At 39.5% G+C, this 21,709-nt stretch overlaps 1 protein-coding gene across 5 annotated transcripts in view; it reads left to right on the plus strand.

Moving 5' to 3' along the window:
- Positions 1-21,709, plus strand: part of LOC127866667 (V-type proton ATPase 116 kDa subunit a 1-like) — a 58,566-nt gene that overhangs the window by 21,249 nt on the left and 15,608 nt on the right. For 3 of the 5 annotated variants that reach the window (XM_052407395.1, XM_052407398.1, XM_052407397.1), the window contains 14 exons: positions 749-828; positions 1,180-1,306; positions 3,699-3,781; positions 11,455-11,548; positions 11,903-11,980; positions 12,663-12,797; positions 13,009-13,159; positions 15,237-15,376; positions 15,929-16,065; positions 16,859-16,955; positions 17,711-17,829; positions 18,692-18,843; positions 19,158-19,402; positions 21,427-21,438. In XM_052407395.1, coding sequence (XP_052263355.1) covers positions 749-828; positions 1,180-1,306; positions 3,699-3,781; positions 11,455-11,548; positions 11,903-11,980; positions 12,663-12,797; positions 13,009-13,159; positions 15,237-15,376; positions 15,929-16,065; positions 16,859-16,955; positions 17,711-17,829; positions 18,692-18,843; positions 19,158-19,402; positions 21,427-21,438 — 1,650 coding nt within the window. The remainder of the gene's footprint in view (positions 1-748; positions 829-1,179; positions 1,307-3,698; positions 3,782-11,454; positions 11,549-11,902; positions 11,981-12,662; positions 12,798-13,008; positions 13,160-15,236; positions 15,377-15,928; positions 16,066-16,858; positions 16,956-17,710; positions 17,830-18,691; positions 18,844-19,157; positions 19,403-21,426; positions 21,439-21,709) is intronic. The other 2 variants (XM_052407396.1, XM_052407399.1) reach the window with 1 other exon arrangement.

Here is a 21,709-nt window from a genome sequence, read left to right on the forward strand (position 1 = left end):
ATCTGGATCCTGCAATAAATCAAAAAGTACTTATTTGCAAGGTTGATGGATCTACAAATTGTGGAGAAAAGGCCACATAAGGACTATAAGGACAACAATTATGGTTGCACAAGTTCAGAAATAAGTGTGAGCCTCGCTCTGTGAAAAGAAGATATAACGCATGTGTGTAAAGTGTCATCCCAGATTAGCCTGTGCAGTCCGCACAGGCTAATAAGGGCTGACACTTTCTGCCTTAACTGGATTTTTGCTAAGAAGAAACTTCATTTAAAAGAAAAATGTTATAAAAGCGAAAGTTTTGTCCCTGATTAGCCTGTGTGGATTGCACAGGCTAATCTACGACGACACTTTACGCACATGCATTATGCCCAGTTTATCAGAACAAGGCTGAAGTGAAAACTATAATCTGGACCGTTCCATGAATTATCAAGAAAAGTTGAAGAAACTCAGTTTGTGAATAAAGGGCCATATGTGTTACATGTGTGTTATTGCTTTTTTGTGTGTGACAAATATTGTAGTTGCTATGGTTACATAAATTTAGAGGAATTGATTGCACTGTGATTATTATTAAGTCATGTTCTTATGGCAAATGTTTCATCGCGAGATCTCAGACTCCAATGATCTGACTTTGATTTAACTTCATTTGAAGCACCATTTTAGACATTTTATCATGGACATGGATTGTACATTGACACTTGTATCTCAGGGTGTTTGTATTTTCATGTGGATTGCAGTGTGTTTGTTATTGCAGCAATCAGGACTTAATGTGATTGAGGATGCACAGAATGCACTGGTTCAGGAGGAGAGGGGAGGCACTGCAGTCCAGCTTGGGTAGGTGCCTTGTTATAGGTGTACTCTGATATTATGTGGGATTTCTTTAGAGATGAAGATTGTGTGTACACTGGCGCTGTAACATGAGTTGCTGGATTATTAACTGCAATCAGAGTGTACTGCTACACTGGTTTTGAATGGGCATGTTCTTGTTGTTAATTCTTTGCCTCTTTGGTATTTATTCTTATTTAACCTTATTGCACATTTGCACAATCATTTACCCTATTAATGGCTTCATTTGTATGCATAAATATAGAACAATAAAACTGTTATCACCAAAAGGGGTTTTGTTAAATGTATGACTTCTCTTTTGAGTTTTTACGTCAAATTAACCCCCTCTCTGCTGTGCAGGTTCATAGCTGGTGTGATCCCCCGTGAGAAGGTGCCTGCCTTCGAGAGGATGCTGTGGTTTGCCTGCCGTGGCAATGTCTTCCTGCGCTATGATGAGATCACACAGGCCCTTGAGGATCCTCACACTGTGAGTACACATGGTTGATTGATGTAATAAGTGGCCCAGAGCCCGAAATGAATGACTTGCAACTGGGAAATTTGATTTTGCTATCCCTGGATAACCTTATATTTCATTGAAAGAAACATTCCTGAGTATATGAAAACTGGCCTAAAAATGTATTGAGAGATTCACACATTACACACCAGAACTTACTGTTTTGTGTGAATATTTTCAGAATGCACCCAGAGTAATAATAAGACTCCCTGTTGCAAGGCCATATTTAATAACAGTGAGATGGTTGTTGAAGTTTTGCACTTTGAATACTTATTCCAGTCATGTTTAGACTTGTATTCTGTTTGCATGTTTCCTTGCAGTGGGAAAACTGGGCTAATGCTTGTGCCTTAAATGTCGTCCCAGATCAGCCTGTGCAGTTTGCACAGGCCAATAAGGGACGACACTTTCCGCTTAAAGTGGATTTCGTTTAAAAGAGTCTACCTTTATACTACACATTCAATAAAGAAGTAATGTTGTACCACAATAGTTAATGCTGTGGTCTGATTGCAGGGTGTCATTCCAGTAATGTTTTACCACTGAATGTCCACCTTATGTGTTCAGTTTGCAGGGTATCATTCCAGTAATGTTGTACCACTAAATGTCCACCTTATGTGTGCTGTTTGCAGGGTGTCATTCCAGTAATGTTTTACCACTGAATGTCCACCGTATATGTTCTGTTTGCAGGGTGTCATTCCAGTAATGTTGTTCCACTTAATGTCCACCTTATGTGTTCTGTTTGCAGGATGTCATTCCAGTAATGTTTGACCACTAAATGTCCACCTGATGTGTTGTGTTTGCAGGGTGTCATTCTAGTAATGTTTTACCACTCAATGTCCACCTAATGTGTTCTGTTTGCAGGGTGTCATTCCAGTAATGTTTTACCACTAAATGTCCACCTTATGTGTTCTGTTTGCAGGGTGTCATTCCAGTAATGTTTTACCACTGAATGTCCACCTTATGTGTTCTGTTTGCAGGGTGTCATTCCAGTAATGTTTTACCACTTAATGTCCACCTTATGTGTTCTGTTTGCAGGGTGTCATTCCAGTAATGTTGTACCACTAAATGTCCACCTTATGTGTTCTGTTTGCAGGGTGTCATTCGAGTAATGTTTTACCACTGAATGTCCACCTTATGTGTTCTGTTTGCAGGGTGTCATTCCAGTAATGCTGTACCACTTAATGTCCACCTTATGTGTTCTGTTTGCAGGGTGTCATTCCAGTAATGTTGTACCACTAAATGTCCACCTTATGTGTTCTGTTTGCAGGGTGTCATTCCAGTAATGTTTTACCACTAAATGTCCACCTTATGTGTTCTGTTTGCTGGGTGTCATTCCTGTAATGTTTTACCACTGAATGTCCACCTTATGTGCTCTGTTTGCAGGGTGTCATTCCAGTAATGTTTTACCACGAAATGTCCACCTAATGTGTTCTGTTTGCAGGGTGTCATTCCAGTAATGTTTTACCACTGAATGTCCACCTTATGTGTTCTGTTTGCAGGGTGTCATTCCAGTAATGTTTTACCACTGAATGTCCACCTTATGTGTTCTGTTTGCAGAGTGTCATTTGAGTAATGTTTTACCACTGAATATCCACCTGATGTGTTCTGTTTGCAGGGTGTCATTCGAGTAATGTTTACCACTTAATGTCCACCTGATGTGTTCTGTTTGCAGGGTGTCATTCCAGTAATGTTTTACCACTAAATGTCCACCTTATGTGTTCTGTTGGCAGGGTGTCATTCCAGTAATGTTTTACCACTAAATGTCTACCTTATGTGTTCTGTTTGCAGGGTGTCATTCCAGTAATGTTTTACCACTGAATGTCCACCTTATGTGCTCTGTTTGCAGGGTGTCATTCCAGTAATGTTTTACCACTAAATGTCCACCTAATGTGTTCTGTTTGCAGGCTGTCATGCCAATAATGTTTTACCACTAAATGTCCACCTGATGTGTTCTGTTTGCAGGATGTCATTCCAGTAATGTTTTACCACTAAATGTCCACCTTATGTGTTCTGTTTGCAGGGTTTCATTCCAGTTATGTTTTACCACTAAATGTCCACCTTATGTTTTCTGTTTGCAGGGTGTCATTCCAGTAATGTTGTACCACTAAATGTCCACCTTATGTGTTCTGTTTGCAGGGTGTCATTCCAGTAATGTTTTACCACTGAATGTCCACCTTATGTGTTCTGTTTGCAGGGTGTCATTCCAGTAATGTTTTACCACTGAATGTCCACCTTATGTTTTCTGTTTGCAGGGTGTCATTCCAGTAATGTTGTACCACTGAATGTCCACCTTATGTGTTCTGTTTGCAGGGTGTCATTCCAGTAATGTTTTACCACTGAATGTCAACCTTATGTGTTCTGTTTGCAGGGTGACGAGGTCCACAAGGGCGTGTTCATCGTTTTCTTTCAAGGGGAGCAACTTAAGTCTCGAGTCAGGAAGATCTGTGAAGGGTGAGCATACCTGATTGATACCCACAATATTAAACAAATGCATGTCTTTGCTATGTGTCAGTTACTGGCATTTTAATGTCATAAATACTGACCTGTTATCGTATGCTTATACTTTCCAAGGGGAAATAACTCATCCGGAATTTTAACTGGGAATCCGCCACCTCAATACCGTAATACAGGCCAGGTTAAACATAGTGCAATGCAACCTAGCCAAAAATCGGTAACCAACCCTCAATATTCTTTCCGGATCAACCAGGTGTATACGTGTCTTTTACGGCTCTGAATTAAAATATTGTTTTTCACTTGGTTGATTGGGGTTTTGAATAGATAAATTGTGTTATTTATCTTTTTATTTTTCATTCGGATTAATTTGTGTGGATTTAATGGATTTTGTTTCATTTGTAAAAGGTAAGCCATGCTTGTTTTTATCGAACAATGGTTTATTTCTACCATGCTGGGTGTTTTCAGGCGCGAACGACCACGTGCAAAACGTGCTCTTCTAATACATTGCTAGAACGTGCAAAGCATGTTCTTCTAATGTGTTACGAGATCGTGCAAAGCGTGTTCTTCTATTGACAGATTGTTTATCATTTGCCATTGTGTGCAATAATGATTTTAACGTTCCGTATGACAATCTAATTGATCGTCATTTTATTTTTCATCTGTTTTGAATTAAACTTTTGTTTAATTAATGATCTACGGCAGTATTATTATAATTTTCATTATGGTCAAATAATGATTTTATGTGCCGTATGATAATCTGGTCTGTGACCAGTTTATGGTTGAATATGCTTTGCTCTTGTTTTTCATATATTCGACTACATGATGGTCGCAGAAACAAGAGTGGATAAATACCCGGTGACTTCGCAGATCATGGATGATAGTTGCAGTATCAGTCACCGGGTATCGGGCACGATCGCGACCGTACTATGCTAAGTCTCTTAGACAGTCGGTCAACATCAGACCATATGGCGACACCCGTCAGCCGGTCTTTGCCCGATGGCATTGGTCAAGGACATCGACCAATGCCGGACCATTTGGCATCCGCCATACGGTCATTATCCGGTGACAACACTGGTCATGATATGACCGGTACGTCACCGGGGACGTTGATCACGGACCATTGATCGACGTCTGACCGGCCGGTCCGGTCACCGGTCATGTCACCGGTCCGGTCCGGTCATTGATCACCGGTCCGGTCACCGGTCATGTCACCGGTCCGGTCCGGTCACCGGTCATGTCACCGGTCCGGTCCGGTCACCGGTCATGTCACCGGTCCGGTCACCGGTCCGGTCCGGTCACCGGTCCGGTCACCGGTCCGGTCATTGATCACCGGTCCGGTCACCGGTCCGGTCCGGTCACCGGTCCGGTCACCGGTCCGGTCCGGTCACCGGTCATGTCACCGGTCCGGTCACCGGTCATGTCACCGGTCATGTCACCGGTCCGGTAATTGATCACCGGTCCGGTCACCGGTAATGTCACCGGTCCGGTCACCGGTCATGTCACCGGTCCGGTCACCGGTCATGTCACCGGTCCGGTCATGTCACCGGTCCTGTCATGTTAACCGTCCGGTCCGGTCACCGGTCCGGTCATTGATCACCGCTCCGGTCACCGGTCAACAGTCATCAGTTAGGCCTGCCACCGATTACACCAGTCACCGGTCAAGAAGAAGAACTCGGTCTTCTTCATTGAATTATTCTCCTATTCTTCGTTGAATACATCGTTTTCATCAAGGATTAGACATCGGACACGCTCTTCTTCGTCGAGCAGTTCTCATCGTCGCGGCTCTCGTAAGCGATCACGTCGTCACTCACGGAGACGTTATTCTAGAAGATCTCGGTCTCATCGCAGCCGATCCACATCTCGGCCGATCCAGATCTCGACATCGCAGGAAACGAGGACGTCGTCAACCTTCACGTAGACATCAGCGGACTGCATTGAGCACCACTGGATAGTTATCGAACATACCTCTCCTTCATTGAGCAGTTCTCGGCGTTGATACGCTCGTAAGCGATCATGTCAATGCTCACGGAGACAATATTGTAGAAGACAATATTTCCAGCGTAGCCGAACAATATTTCGGCATCGAAGTTATATGGATGTCGCCACTTCTCACGTAGGCGTTAATGAACCTACTGGTCATATCGACGTTCTCCATTTTATTCCTTTAGGAATATCATGTCTCCATTCCACGTGTGATGGTTCTTCTTATGGCATCCACACATGTTGCAGTCACCGAGCCGTAGTTGTATACGAACACTAGTTCGTTTAACATTCAGGCTTCGGGATAAGCTGTTCTTTTCTCCACTACGACTACAAGGACACTTATGCCTATTAATTATACCGGTCCCGATCACCGGACATCGGTCACCATTCATCGGTCATATCACCGATCACTGATCACCGGTCAGAATAAGTGATGTCTCATTGCCATCGGATTGGATTTTTTTGGCATGATCTTCTTTTCCGAGCAGTGCTTGACATTGATAACAGACCATATGGATTCCACCATTTTTCGGTCTTTAACTGGTAACGTCACCGGTCATATTATGACTGGTCCGTTCACCGGGCTACAGTTACCGGTCATTGACCGGTCTGGTTCGGTCACCACTTACCAATTACCGGTATTCCACTGTGTTTTCATCGGTCAATTTTTAGTATCACGGGTATCGTCTACATTACATAGTTGTATACCCCTGGCTATGATTGTATTGAATACTATATTTTATGGATTCAACAATCTACATGACTTTTTGTGTTTTTCAATACTGATGTTCTACTGGCGACGGTTACCAAATCATGCTATATCTGTTATTTGTACTTCTATCTCAACCGGCTACATGCAGACTACTGGTCTTGCAGATAGATCGGCTGAAGTGGGCTCGGAGACTAGCATTGAGGTCGAACATTACTATTTGACCTCTATTAATTTATGTTCGAGACCCGAAGGATGAATTGTTTTAACCGCCTTTACCTGTCGGCTACAGACTTTGCAGTCAGTGTCACTGAACAGTTGGGACACATTAATGACGCTAGCAGGATTAGCAAGACGACATTTGTATCGACTTCTGCTTTTCTATTGCTCCTACGGCAGTGCATATTTTCAAGCTACTGGAATCAACAAGAGTTCTGATACATAGGATTGCCTATCAGATTGACCGCATAGCGGCTACAGTCTTGTAGATGGCTTAGGACCTATTGAACTCAGATCTTAGATCCTAGGATCTGGAGGGACCTCATCTTAAAGTTATTCTTCTATTACACTTCTGGCCATAACAGGCCGTCTTCCTATAACTGGTCGTATTCCTTTCGGAATTCGTCCCGGTTAGAAGTCTTGAAGTAAATGGATTAATCAAGTCAGAATTTAAGACTTCCATGCATTCTACCGGCAAGCGTGGACCCGCTTAAGGTTACCCCTAGGTTTTTCACCTTTTTTCTGCCATCACACCTCCGATTCCGGAGGTACCACTATCAATTATATTTCCGTACTTCGCAAATCGATGACTTCGCGACCTGTATTATCCAGGATTTTAAAGGCGCCTGTTATTGGTTCAAGAAGAGGCTATATTCTGTAGATAGGTCATAAACTTATAGGTGTTAAACACTGTCCTATTCTACCAATTTTCAAGTGTGTTTGGAGTGGGAAAGTTCGGCTTGCCGTGGTTTCTTTGCCCACCCATCCTTGACAAATGGTTCCGGTCACCGGTCGGTATTTACCGGTCCGGTCACCGGTCCTTCTGCTGAGACGTCTTTTCTTACGTCCGTTTCAGCTTTATTTTTAAGATAATTGTATTTATCTCGGGATTATTTAATGACACAGATTTCCATCTTTTTGTCATTATTTACCACTATTCAGTGGTGTCTAGACTAGAAGATTATCTTGGCAAGAATATAGTTTATTCTACCACAACCTTCCTTACATCTTATACAGATGTGAGCAGATAAGGTTATGGACGATCACATAGAACAACGAATCTTGATTTTCTCAATTATGTGGTATCCTAACGAATATCACCTGCACATCTACATCTTGAAAAGCGAAAATTCTTTTTAGCTGTTTTTCATTTACAACACATTTTCACGATTCCTTTGTGATGGTTTCAACTATCACACATCGGTCGTGGTTTACCTACAGACACGGAGGTGATCATATTATCACTCCTTGTAACTGGAAATCAGGAACTTATTCGTTCTTTGCAAGAACAACAAATTTTCTCTATCGTCTTTCTCATACCAGTTCGTCTAAACGCCCTGTTGGACGTTTTGTCCTGCAGTTCTTTCTTTCGAATTATTTTTCCGTTGGGTTCAATAATGTAATTGCGCATGCGCGGCAGTGAAGTTGCAGACGAGTTGCATGGTGTACATAGTATATCAAAGAATGTTGTTTATCATCAAACGCTAGTTATTAGCGTTATGCGATCGTATATCGCAGTGTATACCGGTATGCTGAACAACGTCAACAATGCAGTTCACAGAAATCGATCCAGCAGGGTGTGCAATTGTTATACATTCGTCCATTGACATAATAAGTCATAAACTGGAATATCTTGCCTTCTTGGTGAGTTTTTGCAATAACTGAGTTTTTGCCATAATTTCATGAAATATACTTAATGAACCATGGGATTATGGTTCTACGACCTTTTAAGTCTCCTGTACAATTATTTTCAGGAAACTTCTTCACAGGTCAAATATCATATCTCACTGAGACATATTTTTACTGATCCAAACATGTGCCACTACATGTCTGGCCATTAATAACTTTTAGTTATCTCTACAGAAGAACGTTTTTCTGTTAGAGTTTCAATCCTTGTTACTTGTGCAAGGATGATTCCATCAGAACTGTATAAAGGTTTTATGGAAATTCATTTTTTACTGGGTAATTGAGAGCATAGTTATTACCTTAATCACTCTGCTAGATACATAGAGGTTTTTCTCATTTTTTTCTTGATGATAAGAAATTTGTTCCGTTCTTCATCAAAGGATAGAGATTATGCTTTCGTATACCTTGTTTTGTGTAAGTCATCGCAACTCTGTGCTGTCTTACCTATTTTGGAACTGATCCAAACTATGGAACGTCAACACTATGTTTTTCGTTCCTTTACCTTCTTAAGCGGTTTTGACTTGTGTAACATGTTGGGATGCTTAATGAGCTCCCTATGAACCTTTTTCATCAGGCTTATTAACAGTTCCAATATAATTTTAAGACGGTTTTTCCTTCTTATTATGGCTTTTACCATACGGAGAAGTGAAATTCATGCTTTTTCTGTTGAATACGACCAATTCCAGTTGGATCTATTGTCGTTTTCACTTTGTTGTGTCAGCCAGGATTCCTTGCTTAATATCAAGTCCTCTATATGGCTTCTACCTTCAAGTTTCCAAGTTTTCTTAAACTGGTAGTCATGAAGATGAGGATAAACTTCTTTGGGCAATCAGGGCTTTGAAGTTCTATCTCAGCAGTGTTAGTCAGAAGTCCATTCGAGGTTCTCAAAGACACTCTTCATTTCCCCAAAAAAGGGGGGGGGAGATGTGTCTGCGGCTTCTATTTCTCGGGGTTAGACCTCGACTAAGGAAAGTTAATCTTATCCTATCTAAGGATTCATTCCTTTTTAGGATCTGACCGCATGAATTAAGAGCTCTGTCTGTTTTGTGGGCATATATTAATCACACCCCACTTTTTGACGTGCTCTAAGCTGTTTACTGGAGGAATCCGACCACCTTGTCATCTTTTTATCTTCGTTTTCTGAAGTGCCAACAATACAATTTGTATACGTTTGGGCTTGTTGTGGTTTCACTAACGGTAGTGTCTTCTTTACGACATAGACATATTACTCTGTCCGAGAAGTCATAATTAATACCGTTTTAACGAAGATTACTTGATATCATTAGCTGATAACCCTATTTATGGGTTCTACTGTGTTGGGAAAATATATATGAACCTTCCCACCGCAGCTGCAAAATCAGCATACGATAACAGGTCAGTATTTATGACATTAAAACAAATTTTTTAAATAAAATTCATTTTAATTATTAAATACTTACCTGTTATCGGTAAGTCCCACCTCCCACCCCGCTATTTGATTAATATTTTTGTATATATATTGAAAGAATATTGAGGGTTGGTTACCGATTTTTGGCTAGGTTGCATTGCACTATGTTTAACCTGTCCTGTATTACGGTATTGAGGTGGCGGATTCCCAGTTAAAATTCCGGATGAGTTATTTCCCCTTGGAAAGTATAAGCATACGATAACAGGTAAGTATTTAATAATTAAAATGAATTTTATTTAAAAAATTTGTTTTTGTCCCCTATCGGTTTCACCGGAGGGGACTTATGGTTTGCGCTCTGTGTGTCTGTCTCTCTGTCTGTTAGTCAGTCATACTTTTCTGGACCCTGTGATAACTTTAAAGGTTTTCATATTTTTTCATGAAACTTGAAACATGGATAGATGGCAATATGGACATCATGCACGTCATTTCATTTTTTTCCTACGTCAAAAATTCTTGTTGCTTTGGCATTTTATTTTATTTTTAAATCTGACAATGGTGGAGCCGATAGGGGACATATATTGTTTGGCAATAGTCTTGTTCAATTTGTTTGGAGGTGTGTCTGAATGACAGTTATTTTATGCTCTGTCATCTTCTGATGCAGAGATACATAAAGTGATTTACCTGTCTGTATGTATGTTCTTCCATTTGTACAAGAATAACCCTAAGGTAAAAGTACAATAATCCTTAAAAAGCTTTGATACTTGTCTTGGAGCGCTCTCAACACACCCACAAACCTGACCTCATTTTGACCTTGACCTACTTATGGGCTTAGAATTATTCAGTGAGTCCAAAGTCTTGGTTATCCCAAAATGACACATTTTGTATATAATCACTAATGCCTCCTACAAAGCTTTGATACTTACAGCACTATAAACACACCCACAGCTCCATTACCTTGTGTTTACCTTGACATTGACATAATTTTGACTTAAGAAAGTCAAAATTCTCGGTCAACAAAGACAGTTTGCTTAACATCAATACTACTTTCTCCATTAAACATTCAACACTTTTCACAATTACATCACTTACTTTGACCTTGAACTTGACCTACTATTGGACTCTGACTTTTTCAAATGGCCCAATGAATCCATACTTACCAGTCTTTCACTGGTTTTTAAATGTTAAGTTTGTAAAATGACAAAAAAACGAAAATGTGAATTCTGTAAAGGGTGATTTTTGTAGAGTCATCTTAGATGGCTTGGTTATAAATTATATACTTATGATTCAATATGCCATGTTCTGGGAAGACTTGTCTTAATGCTTGTCAAAAAAGTGTCAAAACAGGCTGATAAGGGACAACACTCTCCACCTGCTTTGATTTTCATTAAATTCCACGAAAGCGGAAAGTGGCATTCCTGAATAGCCTGTTTGGACTGTGTCTGTTCCCCCTTAGGTTTGCATGTATGGTTGTGTTATCAGGTTTTGTGCCATATTGTACCCATGTATGGTTGTGCTATCAGGTTTTTGGGCCACATTGTACCCATGTATGGTTGTGCTATCAGGTTTTGTGCCACTTTGTACCCATGTATGGTTGTGCTATCATGTTTTCGTGCCACATTGTACCCATGTTTGGTTGTACTATTAGGTTTCGTGCCACTTTGTACCCATGTATGGTTGTGCTATCAGGTTTCGTGCCACTTTGTACCCATGTCCTGAGACTGCCCAGGAGCGACAGGAGATGTTGAAGGGAGTGAACACACGCCTTGAGGACCTCACCATTGTAAGTCACCATGGGTAACGGTGGGGGATGGGGTGTATGCAGGCATAAATTTGACTGAATGAACACGTTTCTGGGAGACCTAACAATTGTAATTATCCAAGGGTAACAGTTGTTAGGAAAATGGGGATATGAGCTGTTAAAGGGTTTGAACACTAATCTGAAGGACCATGCTTTTGGTAGCCATAGAAGGTAAAAGTGGGTGGAGTGTCTCATGAGGAAACAGTGGGTGGGGTCTTGAGGACTTACTATTGTTGGTCATTAGGAGAAATAGGGAGGTTAAACCTTCGTTAGTCACCATGGTAACAAGGTGGTAGATAAATTATCCGTCTAAAACCAAGTTATATCTATTGCCAGGTGTTAAAGCAGACAAAGGACCACAGACACCGTGTGCTGGTCAGTGCCCAGAAGGAGATCCACAACTGGATCATCAAGGTAACAAGGCTCACTGAGCTTTTATATGTTCGCCTTGCTGTGGAAAAACTGGGCTAAATGCATATGTGAAGTTTCATCCCAGAATAGCCTATGCAGTCCGCACAGGCTAATAAGGGGCGACACTTTTTGCTTAAACTGGATTTTCAGTAAGATTAAACTTATGTCAGACAAAAAATACTGTAAAAAGGAAAGTGTTGTCTCTGATAAGCCTGTGCGGACTGCGTAATCTGATAAGGACCCTGTCTGCTACTGAGACCAAGAAACCCTGTGTGACTCAAGCGGGCAGTTTATTTCTTGACCACACAACTCAATTTTTGCATGACATGGCTCAAATATGCTCCACGTAACAAGTTCTGTCTGCAGTACTATTATGTGTCTCCAGTGTGGTAGCCACTAATTATATTGTGTATCTGTTGGGCCCATTGTTGATGGTGTGTTTCTGTTTGACCCACTGTTGATGTTGTGTTTCTGTAGGACCCACTGTTGATGTTGTGTATCTGTTGGGCCCACTGTTGATGTTGTGTTTCTGTAGGACCCACTGTTGATGTGTATCTGTTGGGCCCACTGTTGATGTTGTGTTTGTGTAGGACCCACTGTTGATGTTGTGTTTCTGTAGGACCCACTGTTGATGTTGTGTATCTGTTGGGCCCACTTTTGATGTTGTTTGTCTGTTTGACCTCAGGTGAAGAAGATCAAGGCTATCTACCACACGCTGAACATGTGCAACTTTGAACACTCCCGTAACAACCTGATAGCCGAGTGCTGGACGCCTGTCAAGGTGCTGGACCAGGTGCAGGATGCCCTTCGACATGGTCAGGTGAGTCATAGTGTATATGTGTCCTAATGCATATACGAAAAGTGTCGTCCCAGATTAACCTTTGCAGAATTTTTGATAAGAAGATACATAATTTAGGCAAACAATTCCATAAAAGCACAAAGTTTTATTAGAATGCAGCTTTATAAGTGATTTTTAAACATTTTCAATCTATTCTGACTTTGTATTGATTATTGTGTTGTACTGGTACCAGGAGATGAGTGGTAGCAGTGTGCCCAACATCCTGCACCGTATGAAGTGTAAGGAAACACCCCCGACCTACTTCACGACCAACAAGTTTACAAAGATCTTCCAGAGCATTGTGCACTCGTACGGAGTTGCCGGATACAGGGAAGTTAACCCAGGTATGTAAGGTCGCCATGGCATAATAAATATGGTGTGTGCCTAGCAACCAGGAAGTCACGGGTTCGATCCCCACTGTGGGACCAAGTACTGGTTCTGGGCAGATTAAGTGTTTATGTTTCCATGGTAAAAAACAGATGATTAATTAATGAAATAATTATGCCGAGATCGAATGATCGGGTATATTGTTTTTGGCCTGTCTGTCATTCCGACATTCCTTCATTCTGTCACCAAAACTTTAACCTTACATTAAAGTTTTGCAATAACTTTTGAAATATTGAACATAGCAACTTCATATTTGGCATGCATGTTTATCTCATGGAGCTGCACATTTTGAGTGGTGAAGGGTCAAGGTCATCCTTCAAGGTCAAAGGTAAAAAAAAAAAGCGGCACATTAGGAGGCATTGTGTTTCTGACAAACACATGTCTTGTTTGAATTTGAAACTTAGTCACACAACTTGTTTGTTTTTCTGATTAATTTCTTAATTTTATTCTGAAAGAAAAATGCACAGAGATAACAGAAAGGTCAGGTAGACTATTTTTATCCCACTTTTACAGCGAAATCGGTTGATTAAGCCCCATTTATTAAATTTCATCTATAATCAACGGCAAGGCTATAATCAATGGCACGAAATGACATCATCAACTGCCGAACCGGGACTACTTTTTCCCACGCACCTCCTCACCTGTATTTGCCAAGTGCATCAATAATAAAAACAATCTCAAAAGTTTGTCAATCTTAATGACCTTAAAACAAAGAAAAGTAGCCAAAAAATGTGTTTTTTTTTCTTTATTTTTATTAAAACCTCTAGTATTAGCTAAATTTAACACTTTGCAAATAGGTTCTGTTGTTGTTGCTCCCCTTTGAAGAAGTCACTTCGAGTTGCTCCCCTTTGACCGTAGAAAACAATCGTCTGGACCAAGAAATCCTGTGTTAATTTACAAGCTGTACTCGGATATGCGTCCATCTGATTTTTCTTCAAAGCATCTTTTCAACCTGGCAATACGCACAAATGACACTGCATCCCAGTGGTTCTTGCGTCAACAATTGGGTGTCAACAAGCTAGGTCAGATGCTGAAGGCCATGGCAAAAGACGCCGGCTTTCTCAAGCACAAGAGAATAACGAACCACTCAGTTTGCAAATTCCTGGTCCAAAAACTTCGAAATGCAAACATTCCACTCACTGAAACCATGGCCATTACAGGGCACAAAAATGTCCAGTCCATAACCAATTATTCCAACATATCTGTTGAACAGCAGCAAAAGTGTCCATTCTTGCTCAGTCCAGTAAATGTAACAATCCAACAGATTCCTCTTGTTCACCTTCATGCAGCGAAACTATGGCCGAAATGCAGCCTAGACAACCACTGTCTACCGTCAAACAAGTTGATCTTGATGTGCGCCCCACCCAGTCACTTCACCAGCAAATGTCTTTCTTTGGTGCCACTTTCAACATTCAAAATGTATACAATTAGCTTAAATCCAAGTAATCTTTGTTATTTCGTCACAAAATAACCACATATTATAACAAAGAAGCAAATACTGTGCACCTCGTGATCGACTTGATAGTTTGATATCGAAAGTGAATTGTGTGTGGTGTTAGGCTACCTTGTAAACAAATGTAGTTCCTTGTATATAACAACTTAATGTCATATTGATATCATAAAACTTTAAGATTTGCAATTCAATATGATTAAAATTGTAATTAATAACGCTCGACACTTTGTTACAGAACGATATTCTGATTTAAAAAAAAGATTATTTGATCAGCGGTTATTTTTGGAACGCGGAGTAATACACTGACCTTGGTTAGCTACAGTCATTATCAAAGTACGACAAACACTCATGAAAACTTATTTTGTTTAAATACAAAAAGTTTACTGAATAAAAAGTGGGATAAATAGAATAATAGGTCAGTGTTGATTATAGATCAGGTTTATCATGCTCGGCACGAAAACGAAAAAGCACTCGCCAAGGCTTGTGCTTTTTGTTTTCTAAGCCTCGCATGATAAACCTGATCTATAATCAACACTAACCTATTATTCTCTATATAAAAAAAAGTTGTGTGTGGTTTGCAGCCCTGTACACGATCATCTCCTTCCCGTTCCTGTTTGCGGTGATGTTTGGAGACACTGGGCACGGGTTTATCATGTTCCTCTTTGGCCTGTGGCTGGTTGTCTGCGAGAAATCACTGACGTCTTCCAAAAACAGCAATGAGGTAAACAGCATGGGGCACATCAGTAGGAATAGACTGTGGAAACCTTTCTTAAAATACAGGGAGCACATTTCCTCTCATTTTTTTTCAGTACAAAATATGTTTGTTGTTTTTGTGTTTTTTTTCTTAGTAAAATAGTGAACTTGGACGACTTTTCATACATGATAATTATATTTTCAAAAGCAAGATGCAACAGTCAAAAAGTCTTGAATTTATTAATCAAATTAAGGTGTGAAAAAGAAAAAAGGATAAGAATTAGTTTATGAGTGAGAAATAACCAGAGTTATAGAACATACCATAGAATGCATCCTTTAAGTCAATATGAAAGAAATTGGCCTTTTTTACAAAAATCCTGACTTTTTGCATGTAGAAACCATGTACATGTAATGAGACAATGCTTCTTATGCCGCAAGCATAACTTCAGACCAGCCTGGGCATCTGCGATACAGTTGTGCAAGGTTTTATTGTCTCTTAAGCAGACAGTGTAGATGGCTGCATATAGCCCCATTTTACACTTAACGCGGCTCGTATATGGTACCATGAATGTGATTGCAGATCTTCAAGATGATGGTGGGTGGTCGCTACATCATTCTCCTCATGGGTCTGTTCTCCCTCTACACGGGTGTCATCTACAACGACTTCTTCGCCAAGTCTATCAACCTGTTTGGCACCTCTTGGAAGTTCAACTACACGTAAGTGCATTCTTGATGTCTGCTAACAGTCTACATTTATTTATCTTAGATTGCAATTTTTTAGGAGAATCGTCTTCATATACAGTGCCAGTAACATTCTACATTTTTTTCTCGATCTTACTTCCGCAGTGTTCCTAGCGATTCGAAATTTCTTAACCATATCCGGCTATGAAGTAAAGTGTTTTTATGCTGTTTGCTGCTTATCTGGATTTTAGGGTTCCAAATGAAGCTTTTAAACTTGAATCAAGCAAGAAAGGTCTTTAATTTGATTTTATAATTCACTTCAAAAGCATCAAAATGCATATCTGAATGTCAAAGGGATGTGTGTTTTTTTTAGATCTGATTTTCTACTTTCACAGATTATTTATGCTGTAATTTGTCATGAAGTTACTAGTATTATACATTTGAAATGATGGAAATATGAATATAAATGGTATAGTCTTGTGCAACAAGTATTTTTAACATTATTTGAATTGTTTTACATAATGTTATTTACCATGCTATGTGTTATATTCATTTAACTTCTTTAAAGACAGTAGCCATGTTTAATGATGTATTACATTGTATGTCTTTTAGTCTTGGATTTCAGGAGGGATTCAAAGTGATGTTTAACAATGATAATTATGATTCAACTTAGTAAATGTTGATAAAATATGTCATATTTTTGTCTTTGTAAAATAAATTATTTGATTTCTCTTATAAATTTGAATTGAAAGTTTCACATAAGTAGAACGTTAGTTAAGATTTCCCTAAGTAGCGTTGTGCACACGGGCCTTTACTTTGACCATTACAGGCAGACGACCTTGGATAGCTCGCATTCCATCCAGATGAAACCAGAGGACATGTTTGATAATGTGACAAAGAGTGCCTACCCACTTGGTCTGGATCCTGTAGGTTTTGTCTGGATTCTTACAATTTGTTGATTTTTAACTGTAAATGTTCAGCTCACTGTGTCCCCTGGGCTTAAAGAGACATTCTTGAGTCATCAATCTCAAAACTCCATAACCACTATTTCACCATTGCTGCCCCCTATTACTTTGTATAACATCAGATGATTCCACGTTGTGTCATTATATTCATGTGTTGAGGGTAAATAAGTAGAAAATTCACTGCTATTTTTAGGATAATAAAATCATTTTCAGCTTGACTGGATATTGTGTATATTGTGGTTGTTTTTTCTTTAATAAGAACATTAATATTGTATAAAGTATGTTACAATTCTCCCCGCTACTGTTTGGAGAGGATGGTTTGATATGTTGACATGAGATTGAGGTTAATGGCACAAAAAAAGTTTTATGCCATGAACTATATTGATACTTTTGAGCTTGACTCGGAGAGAATGGGCCTTAATGCATGTGCCTAAAGTGCCGTCCCAGGGTAGCCTGTGCAGCCCACACAGACTAATCAGGATTGACACTGGCCGCTTTTAATGGTATTTTTGTTTATGGGAATTCTCATATTAGCAAAAATCCAGTTAAGGTGGAAAGTGTCGTCCCTAATTAGCCTGTGCTGAATGCTAAGACTAATCTGGGACAAGGCTTTACATGCATGCATTAAGCCCAGTTTTCTCAAATTGATGAAACATGCAAACAGCCCACAGGGAGGTTTATTTTGATTCATGTTTGTGTGCGGTGTGTTTGTGCAGATCTGGCAGGCCAGTATCAACAAGATCACGTTCACCAACTCGTTCAAGATGAAGCTGTCCGTCATCCTAGGTGTCTCCCAGATGTTGATGGGTGTCTTCCTCAGCATCTTCAACCACATGTAAGAGCTGCAAAGGCTTAAAATACATGAGCCTCTCTGGGAAAATAGGGCTTAATGCATGTGCGTAAAGGTACATCCCAGATAACCTTGTGCTGTCCGCTCAGGCTAATCAAGGACGACACTTTCCGCCGCGACCTAATTTTTATTTAGAAGACACTTACTATAAACGAATAATTCCATAAAAGAGGAAAGTGTCGTCCCTGATTAGCCTGTGGGGATAGAGAGGAAAGTGACGTCCCTGATTAGCCTGTGGGGATAGCACAGTGTCGTCCCTGATTAGCCTGTGGGGATAGCACATGCTAATCTGGGACAACATGTTACAAATGTGCATTAAGCAGAGGTTTTCTAGAATGTGGTCTTATAAAATCCAGGATTATTTTAATGAGAGATAGTCTAGGCTTCTTCTGTTAGTGTTTTATTTTGCACTGAAATATGTTATTTTATGTAGTGTAAAAATATTGTAGTCTGGTTTCAAAGATAGTTGAGGCTTGGATTTTGCTTAAAAAAGATTCACTTGTTTACCAGTTTTCAAGTTTCTTATTCAACAGTTATTAAAGATCTTTGAAGATACTGGATTTCTTTGATTGATAGGATGAACTTTTTTACTTTAAGAAGCCAGTAAAAACGTCTTTAAATTCCAAAAATATTTGAATGACCATTAAATATGTTGACACTCAACAGACTTTTATAACAGATTACAACAGATTACCATAATAATTCATTAATTTTGTACATGCCCCCTGCTGTTTGTTCATTTTTATGTCATTTTATTTCTCCCTGTTCCAAACGACATCTTCGAATACTTTAGATAGACATTGACACATGTTTTCTGATACATTGATTATCATTTCCGTGTTTGCAGACACTTCCGTCACTACGTGTACATCCTGGTACAGTTCATCCCGGAGGTCCTGTTCATGCTGTGTATCTTTGGCTACCTCATTGCGCTCATCTTTGTCAAGTGGATCACGTACAACGCCCACTGTGCCTCCTGCACCCCCTCCATCCTCATCCGTATGTGATACCTGGCAGCAATAGGCACCTGATTTAGATAATTTGTGCATAGATCATAAAGATCATTTTTAAAATTTGTATTATGTTTTTTTGGAAATGAAAGATAGAAAGATTTTCATAAACCAGGTAATTGTGGTAGTGATTTATTGGTTAGATTAAATTCTTAAAAAATACAAAAAGCTCTTTAAAATGGCTCAATATTAACTGACAAAATTTTATAATTATTATACAATTTTAAGCCTTATTCTATCATAGTGACCATGTCTCTATTTGAGTCAATGTAGTTTTAAACTATGCCTGGTTTCCCTTGTCAGACTTCATCAACATGTTTCTGATGAAGTACACAAAGCCGAACATGACAGAGGCGTACAATTGTGACATGATGTCGCCCACCGGCCCCTACGTGCAGAAACAGCTGGGGTGCGACTCCCAGACCATCTTCTACCCCCACCAGCAGGAGATCCAGACTGCTCTTATCCTGGTTGCCCTGCTCTGTATACCAATACTGCTCCTCGCTAAGCCCTTCATCCTGCGAGCCCAGCACAACGCCAAGATGAGGGTAGGGACACACTTTGTGAGAGTGGTCGTGTATACCTGTCACATGGACAGACCACCCACCTTTGGGAATTATTATACAGGGGAAAAACTTTGGGATTAACAATCTTGAAAATAAATAGCCTTGGATTTAAATCCTTTAAAATACACACATTTGGTAGTTCACACTTGAGGGAATTCACATTTGAGGGAATTCTCATCCTTGTGAAAGCATATCCTTGAAAATTCACATCCTTAGGATTTCTAATTCTATGAAAATCACAGTCATGAGGATGCATGATTTTTTTTATCGAAAATTCATGCTCAAGTTAAAAAAAATTCCTTTGGAATTCACACCTGAGTAAATTCTCATCCATTATAATTTACTCCCTTATGACATCCCTCCTAGTGGAACTATGACTTGTGTGTTATTAGTTTTCATCTTTGCACTTTTTATCGTAACAACTTATGCACCATTTAAATGGTTTGGCCTGGACTGGTTATTTGTTGCACTGTGTTTAGATGGCATGCATGTTCGCTTCGACAAGAGTGTCAGTTAGCAAGTCGCTCAAGATTTCTAACAATGTATGTTTTCACCAGAAGTAGGCGAAGTTCTTTTGTGCATTTGAGATGTTTCTCAAGTTTGTCCATACTCAGCTTCAAAATCCTGGCTGAAGTGTTCAATAATTTACAAATCAGTGAGATCTAATGAAAATTGTGTGATTATTTTCAACAGTGACTTGTTCTCAGATTTTGGTATTTGTAAACACCTTCCAATGAGTTTAATTGACAGATTAGAACACAAAATCTCAAATAAAATTGAGCCTTGCTTAGGGAAAAAAGGGCTTAATGTGTGTGCATAAAGTGTCCCAGGATAGTCTGTACAGTCTGCACAGGCTAATCTGGGACGACACTTTACGCCTAAACTAGATTTTCGTTAACAAGATACTTCCTTGAAATAAATCATTCAATACTAGCTTATAGTGTGATCCCTGATTATGCCTGTGTTGACTGTGCAGTATATGTGAAAGGAGCTCAGAAAGTAAGAAATGTTGTGTATATATTATTTATTTAGTCTGATCACACTCCAATTATTATCACAAGCCATATTAAATCAACAAGAAAAATTCATATACTGTCATTCATTCATATTTTTATGCCCCAGGTAGGGTGGCATATAGCAGTTGAACTGTCGTCTGTACGAAAACTTTAACATTGCCCATAACTTTTGCAATATTGAAGATAGCAACTTGATATTTGGTATGCATGTGTATCTCATGGAGCTGCACATTTTGAGTGGTTAAAGGTTAAGGTCATCTTTAAGGTCAAAGGTCAAATTTATAGGGGGCATTGTGTTTCTGACAAACACATCTCTTGTTTGTTCTGGTTGACAGTACAAGAACCAGAAGTGTTAATGTAGAAGTAATTCTGGACTTTTGGTGAATTCAGACATGTTTTGCTTTATGTTTTTCTTTGTAGTTTTATGCAAATTACTGTGTTTGGAAAACTGTTATGGTAAACAGTGATTTTAATACTCTATTTTTATTTTTTGACTTTTATAATGAACATTTGTTTGCTTATAACATGTCATCTACTGCGTGTGTAACCCATTTGACACACTGAAATAGTTTTGTATTAATGGTGTAAACTCTGTTTTTCTCCACAATGTGAAGCTGTTATATCTAACATTTCTGTATCAGTAGAACTGCTTTTCTGTCAGCCCTCCCAGGTATATGAGTCCTGCTGTGTGAAAATGAGGCTGAAAGCATGTGCGTAAAATGTCATCAAAGATTAGCTTGTGCAGTCCACAAAGACTTATTAGGGACAACACTTTCCCATTTAATGGAATTCTGTGTTTAAATGAAGTCTCTTCTCAAAAAAAATCAGTTAAGGCCAAGAGTGTTACTCCTGATGCGACTGCACAGGCTAATCTGGGATTACATTTATGCACATTGATTAAGCCCAGTTTTCCCATAAAGAGGTTGATTTGTGTATGGACCTGTCCTTGCAAACAGTCGCATTGTATCATTCACATTACCATACTTGTAGATGGCCGATGGAGTAAGTATTCTATGTCAACTGCGTGTGGCCGTCTTTCAAACTGTTAGTGTGGCAGCTTGCTCCTTTTATGAGGGGCCATTTACCAATTTGATAAAAATGGAATATCTTAACAGAACATGGAGAAAAAAGTTAATCATTGATTGAGGCTTGGTTACTCATGTCAAAAATGACAACTCTTTAAAATTCTGTACATGTCCATTAATTTATAAAAGACCACCATTCTGTACATGTCAAACAATTAAAAAAGACCACCATGTGTTTGCTTTCTTAA

This window comes from Dreissena polymorpha, chromosome 2, assembly GCF_020536995.1.
Source record: "Dreissena polymorpha isolate Duluth1 chromosome 2, UMN_Dpol_1.0, whole genome shotgun sequence".
Lineage (NCBI taxonomy): Eukaryota > Metazoa > Mollusca > Bivalvia > Myida > Dreissenidae > Dreissena > Dreissena polymorpha.